Here is a 7,273-nt window from a genome sequence, read left to right as displayed (position 1 = left end):
ACCATTTCCTCCAGAGTAACCTCCACCGCCTCCAGCTCCGCCGTTACCTCCTGGTAAATCACCGCCCCTTCCACGTAAACCACCGCCACCTCCAAACCCACCCTTACCAAGTCCACCCTCTCCTCCCTGAAGATATCCTTTACCTCCTCGACCAGTAGGGCTCCAAGTACTTTTTCCATCACTGTAGAAGCCGCCGCCGCCGCCGCCACCACCTACAATAAACGAAAATTGAGAAGCAGTTGTCCCATAAATGGCTTCTATTTGATTACTTACTTAAGAGCGTTTAAACGACGATTCGCAATATTATCAGCTTAGTGCCTTTCTCAATTTTTAGAAGTTTATTTCAAAATATTATTGGGTAGTCAATTGCTAGAAATAGAACAGCTTATCAGTACAAAATAAATGTACATGAGGTGATGCGTAGGATTTTTTAAAAAGCTGATATTTTAAGGGTGCCCCCGAGAAAAGAAAAGCTTCAAAGTTAGAATTAGTAATTTCAATAATTAAGTTCTGATAAATCTTACTGTCGTCCTCTTGTCCTGATGGATTGAACCTACTGATTATTTGTTTTTTTCTTCTTTCTCCACGTACCTGAATACACTGGACTGGCGTTTCCTCCATTTCCGTTGCTTCCTCTTAAACCCAGTAGCAAGTTATACCCTCCATTCCCCGTTGTGTTTATGGACGCATCACATCCAGGATGTTGTTCCGATATATTTTTAATTCCTCCTCCACCTCCAGCTATAATCAAAGGCTTGTTGTTTTCTCTCACTACAAATGTACCTCCTCCACCTCCGGCAGTTTTTGGGTTTCCATTCCTTTCTTCCCCTTTTTGACCAACAAGTACATGAATGATCTCATCTTTGGTCAAATTAAAGTTTCCAATCATTCGTGCCCCTCTTCCTCCGGTTTTGATAAAACTGTTCTCACTGTACCCCCCTGAGGCTCCTATTGCTTCTATTCTGTATTTACCAGTGCGTGGCACAGTTCACAGTTGAATGCCGCTGGATAATGTTACTTGTCCGTCATGGTCTTGATATTTGTAATGACTACCAATCGAGTCTGGTCCCTTCCTTCCAATCATACCAAGATTTGTAAACACAGCAGTAAATCCTGCGAAAAAACATACAATAAAAGTGAAAGTTATGATACTAATAAGAAATTTGTCCAAATTTTGTTGTCATTGATCTTTGTAATGACTACCAATCGACTTTGGACCCTCTGATCCAATCTTACCAAGATTTGTAAACACAGCTGTAAATCCTGCATAAAACCATAGAATAAAAGTAACGTTGTTGGTAAGAAATTGTCAGAATTTTTTTTGCCACTTCTGATGGTACTATTACGAGGAAATATTCTTGTAGTTACGTAAATTATTAAATCACCGAAAAAATGGAATAGAAACGAGTGTTCGAACAAGTCGTACTGTGCATTTTCCGACGCTTGCTCACGTTTGTATTTTTAGAAAGTAGAAATCCTCGATAGTCGGGTATTGACTTACTTCATTACATCGAAGGATTACATTCGACAATAACATATTGATTGCCGACCAGAATCAACATGGTGTTTTTGAATACCGACATGATACTTTCATAAACTGTACGGTTGAGCCATCACAAAATGGACAATGCCTGCAATATATGTCAGCCCTGAATCAAACATTACGGTCACAAGAATAAAGGAAATGATCCCCAACTAAAGAAACTCTTGATTGTCAAAAAATTTCTTCTCGTCAGCACCTTTTTAAATGTACAGAGAAAAGTATGGAGAACATGAATACTGATGTTAGGGTGTAAGCAAGAATGTTTTTCAAAACTTTATAAAAATGTAGGTTGGTTAAACCTTGTCTATTTGCTTGCCTTTTTTTCCCTTTAGGATGTTTTTTTCCTTTTTACTATACAAGTGAAACTGCGCAATGCATTGTTTTCAGGACTGGTGTGATTTTTTTTTACATCTTAAAGCAACCAAGGACGCTACCAAAAGAGCGACAATTCAAACAAAGAAAGAAAGCTACAACGAGTTAAATGTGATTGACCTTCCAAATTCATATCACAGTAAACCAACACTGCCTTCCCTGTGCCAGATGGATCCAGCCAGTAATTGTTGCTTGGTGTGTCTTTCCCTTCGCTTGATGTTATTTCACGGCATGAACGTGCTGGTAACTCCTGTATCGAACCCAAAGGAGCTGGTACGGGTAAAAATGTTGAAAATAAAGTATTAGTAAGCGCAGATGGTAAGGAAAAAGTGAAAAGCACGAGGGAATAGGAATGAAGCTCGAGTTTCATTCACTTGAATGTCCTTCTTTTGTTGTGAAATATTTTAACGTTCTGTCAAGCACAACCCTCTGGGGAGACAGGACCCCTCTCGCCTAAACCCCTCGTTCGAGCTTTCAATTCTTCAAAGTTCTTTACTGACCCTAAGCTTCTTGTAGAAATAACACAATCATTTGGTGTCAATGTTTATAGAGCTGCTTTTTTAAAAATAAGTTAAAAAAATATTTAAACTTAAAGGAAAAAAGAAAAGGATGAAATTTTCTATTTTGATAGAGAAGTTGATACCAACGGGCGCGGGAGATTAGAAAGCACGGACTGTAAGCAGCATGATTTTTATTCAAAGTGCATGGTTGAGTACTTACCTCTTCCGTTTAAACGGCGAATATAAAACCACGCTGGGTCTGAGCGGAAATTCTCGGGTCTTGCATCCTTTGTGCGGTTGTTTAATTCACAGATCTGTTCTTTTCTGTTGAAATTATAGCTCTGGCAGACAATTTCCCTTTCACATAAGATATCACAGATGTGAGGAGCCGCCACCGCCATTCTCTTAAAAGTGAAACCTTTGAGAGCCATGCCACGAATGTTTATTTCTATCCTGCATTGATCCTCAGCGATTACAATGTTGGTGACCGAAACACAGACAAGAAAATAACGAAATATCCAAGGCATTTTTCCTGAAAAACGAAATTCATTGAGAGGTACGGGCCGGGTATTACGACATCAATGAATGAACCTGTTTCTTAAGGTTGACTGAGAACAGTGGATAGTTAGAATAGAAACCCCCTTTCTGTCATAAACTTATTTAAGAGAATCATGATTCGCTTTAAAATAATCTTAAAACGATAGAGTTTTCGAAGCAAAGTGATGTTTTCTTTTGTATGAACTCAAATATTCGTAAACAGGTCAAAGATTTAAATCACATTAATTTTCCATCAGTTGAGTTTGATTCTCTTCGAATTCGTTGTATTCTTTCAGCGAAAGAAGAGTTAGATTACAGTACTACTCTATTTGCTGCTGTGTGATGAATTTGAGCGACGATCTATTTAGTTTTGAATATCCTCTCGGTTCACTTTTTGTGGGAAAAGTCGAAAACGTTTTACGTTAGAATTAACACAAAAACAAAACTTGTGGACAGCTGCATACTGAATAACTAGACTGTTTTCAGGTTTAGCCTTGTCCATTAAAGCCCTCAGTTTTAAGAGCATCCCGTACTTCGGTTAGCAATAGCATTTCTTCAGGAAAATTAAGTATTGAGTTAGATCTCTTGGTATTAAGTTGATTTCTTCTCGCAGATGATTTTAGTCAGAGGTGGTGTCGTCGGTGAGGATTTCAGCATGCATCACAAAATGAGAGAACCTTTTGGTAAGGCGTTGTACATTTGGTGTTCTCCCACAAAAAGAGACGTTTTTGTGAGGTGAGAGCATGGAACTGTAAAAGCCTGCCCCACAAAAGGCTGTCGCGTGTAGCAGCTTATACGGTGCTCAAATATATCATCGTCTCCTTCATGAATAGATGAAGTCGTGCAAACGAAAAAAGCCCTCTATTACCCAATTCCAATCCGTTTACAGGTCAAAGAATTAAAACTACTTTCTTCAAATTTTTTCCCTTTTAAACCTCAAATAAAATTTAACGTTCTTATTTACTGTGCACTCGACATTTTTTTTATTATTTTGAGGCTTTTCTTGCGTTTTTTTAGTGCAGCACTTTCCCAATCCAAATTGTTGAGGAAAAATATTAATAACACGGATGAATAGTTTTCGGTCCTTAGCGTCTATGATGAAATTTTTTTTTCCTTTTCTCGGAAAAATTGATCGCGCTTCCCTTAAAAAATGATATTTGTCTCATTGAAAACCCCAAATGTTAATCATAATCAGGCATTTTTCATAACAATAACTGACCACAAGACCGCCCTTAAGTTATGTCAACTTTATTGTGGAGCGAACAAAGCTCCCTGCGACTCAGTGTCTTTATTCAAAAACTAATCTACCCATCCTAAAAACCCTTCAGAACCAAATAACGTACAAAAGATAATTACCCTTACCAGGTGCTTTTAATAAAGTGATTTCATTCCTACTTTCATGGCTCAGTTGTAGATCACATTGGAAAAGAACCCTTACCTAGTAGCCGAGAAACAAACCACCTTGGGGCAAATTATTCATAACAGTTTTTTAATAACTTGCATGTGATCTCTTCAGTGATACCAAATGAAATCTATTGAACGCATGAGACTCGCCGACAGATGTTGTCTGAAAATGTGAATACTTTACTTGCTATGGCGATATCGCTTCATGCAGGTTAGATTATTATTCTACCTAAAACAAGGGGACAAATATATTTGGAATAGTTGCTTTTTTGTTCTGTTCTGCTTTCTTTGTTTGTTAATTTTATTTTTCTTTCTTGCGGTAAAACAAGTTTTTTCAATCGGTACAAACAGATAAGAAGTCTATGCTATGCTTTGATATACGAATCTTTACGAAAAATATATAAGCGATAGGAGTTTTACAAAATTGGTAATTGTCCAAACTAATTAATTATACATGTAGACATCTTATCGATATTCAGCGCTCGTAGGAAGAATCAGCTTATAAAAAGTTTCTAAGATTCATGCCGTTTAGGGTGCATCAATTTAAAAGCATACGGACTATTGTGGATACGTTTAAGTGATTTAAACCGGAAATACACGAATCTTCTCAGTTAAGATTTTGTGAAATTTGAACACAGCTTAAGATCAACTTTAGAGCCAATTTGTAACAAAGAGCCACGTAACATGTTTCGGCGAAAAGTTTAAAGAACTGCTTTTTTTAAATCGTCATATGGCCCATAAGAATTAATTTTTTTGTGACGAAACCGTAGAAAAGCTGTGTCAAGTTTTATATTGATCCGGCCGAGCTTTTTCAGTCAAGTTTAAATAAACCTCTCACCTTCTTTTTAAAATGCAAAAGTCTGTCACTAGTCATCTTATCCATCTTTTGGAATCGAAAAGTTAAAAATGTTCATGAACAGCATTGCAGAGACGTGAATAATTACCTTCAGGTAAACCTTCGCTTTAGGCTTCTTCAAAAACTATTTCCCTAAAACTTCATCCGTTTGTACTCATCTTGCTTCAAAAAGTTGGATTGCAAAATGGCAAAATATTCACAAACCTCTTGTAAAATGTATTTGTTATCCAATACTATTGCGCGAAGAGTGAGTATTGAGACGAAATAATTCATTATACCAATACTAGGAGAAGAGTTTTGTGCGAATATTTCAAGGCCTTGTTAGGTTAATAAAGATAACAAAAGAGTATTAAAATGCGCTCGTAAACTTCAAAATATTACTCTGACTATGAATAAGAATTTACTGTAGGAAAATCTTACCTTGTCCTTCTGGAATTAGTGAAGTCAAAACAGTGAAAACGAAGCTTTAGAGTACAAAGAGAATGTAAAAAAATAAAGCCCGTTATAATTTTAGCAAACAGCTACAATGAGTTTTTGATAAACAAAACTTAATTAGTTTCTTTGGAATGTAGTTGGTTGGTGAAACTCCATTATACTTAATTCATATTAATGGTTTTTATACAGTTGCATAGAGGAAATTGTTATTTAAAAGTTTATCTATTCTGGCTTAATGATGTCCGTGCAAGTGTAACATATTACACAAAGCTACATGAAGACTGTTTATCAAATGTTTATACGCTCTCCTCGTCCGCCCACATTTGATGGAATAGTAGAGACGACCGTCTTACCAAAAAAGCGTCAATGACCCGAAATTTTTAGAACGTTAAAGAACGATTCAAATTATCTCGTGGGGCCAGTTTTCAAGTGGTCAAGTTTCAGAAGTAGATCACTTCCACCCTAACCCCCCCCCCCCTGCCGCCTCTAATTCAGACCCTATGAGTTTGTTGTACAACGGGTTTCACGAGCAATGGCCAAGGTGATGAAAAGCCCCGTCCAAGCTTCACTTCACGTCTTTTCAAAGACCTTTTGCCCGAAGTTAGACTTTTTTTATTGCATTTATCGCTTCCGTTCTGCAGGGGACTGTCATCATGGGAACGACTTGTTTCAGTTGTGTTCAAACTGTGCAAGCGAATAATTAGCCCCATCGACATGACAAGTTTTTATAAAACCACGCACGACAAAATCCACGAATATTACTTAAGCCTCATATTACGCTTTTTTTTATTCTCACACTTATCCATATTTCCACTTCGATAATAATCACTGATCTATAACCATATATAGTCGGAGGTGGCAAGAAGCTAAAGCTAAATTCTACAATTTTACGACTTGAGAGATAATGGTTGCTTGACGTCTTTTCACGAATCTTTGCTCTACAATCTTGTTGTAAAGATCAAAAATTTCATCTCATACTCGGGACAAAGCTTTTAAGGAATGACATGAGTCGAAAAAATGCCTTTAATGTTAGGAGAATCTGGAAAAGTGTGGCAACAGTCATGTCCCTGAAATTTCTTCAGCACATATAAGTCATCACACACTGCAAGACCCCCAACCCCCGCACCCGCTTCTGTAAATCTCGGTAAATTTGCTGGACACATCCAAAAATGTCTTTTAATTATTGAGAATGTTTTGGAGAGTTAATAGAGACACAAACTGCCTCTTATATCTGCAATTCACCATCCTTTACGCCTGTGTTCGAGGTCATTCTACGGCCATGTGAGTCGTAGGTGAATCTTCCGTCTCTAACCAAGGGAGGCAACGTTGAGAAGGTTGAGAAAGTAAGGCAGGAGCAGAGACCGAAAGGATAAGGAAGTAAAAAACAAAAAAACCGAAAACCAAAAACGAAGGTCGGGAAATTGATATAGTGAACGTGTGGATTCTCGTATTTTCGGTGAAATATATTTTCCACGTTCTTTTCCTTAATAACTTTGTTCTCAGTTAGTGTTAATTTATAACCTAAGTGCAACTAACTAAAGAACCATTACTGACATCTAGGAATCAATTTATTAATTTTTAATATAATGTAATTTAAATCGATACTACTGACTAAAAACTCACGGA

At 37.2% G+C, this 7,273-nt stretch overlaps 1 protein-coding gene across 1 annotated transcript; it reads right to left on the bottom strand.

The window, feature by feature from the left end:
* Positions 1-988: 988 nt before the first annotated feature.
* On the bottom strand, positions 989-2,861 carry LOC149039445 (uncharacterized). The gene is made up of 4 exons (XM_089185810.1): positions 2,636-2,861; positions 2,036-2,185; positions 1,204-1,263; positions 989-1,113 (listed from the first exon to the last, which is right to left on the bottom strand). The coding sequence occupies exons 1-4, from the start codon at positions 2,844-2,846 to the stop codon at positions 989-991; spliced, it is 546 nt and encodes a 181-aa protein (XP_089041936.1). The 5' UTR covers positions 2,847-2,861.
* Between the last annotated feature and the right edge of the window lie 4,412 nt (positions 2,862-7,273).

This window comes from Pocillopora damicornis, chromosome 10 (genome assembly GCF_964200805.1).
Source record: "Pocillopora damicornis chromosome 10, jaPocDami1.2, whole genome shotgun sequence".
Classification (NCBI taxonomy): domain Eukaryota; kingdom Metazoa; phylum Cnidaria; class Anthozoa; order Scleractinia; family Pocilloporidae; genus Pocillopora; species Pocillopora damicornis.
The sequence above is the reverse complement of the archived record's forward strand: the minus strand, read 5'-3'. Positions and strand labels throughout refer to the sequence as shown.

Coding starts and splice junctions, on each gene's coding strand:
- LOC149039445 (XM_089185810.1), bottom strand. CDS start 2,846: ATGGCTCTCAAAGGTTTCACTTTTAAGAGAATGGCGGTGGCGGCTCCT. Junction 2,186..2,635: donor TCGCCGTTTAAACGGAAGAG/GTAAGTACTCAA, acceptor TACCCGTACCAG/CTCCTTTGGGTTCGATACAG. Junction 1,264..2,035: donor CTGTGATATGAATTTGGAAG/GTCAATCACATT, acceptor GGTTTTATGCAG/GATTTACAGCTGTGTTTACA.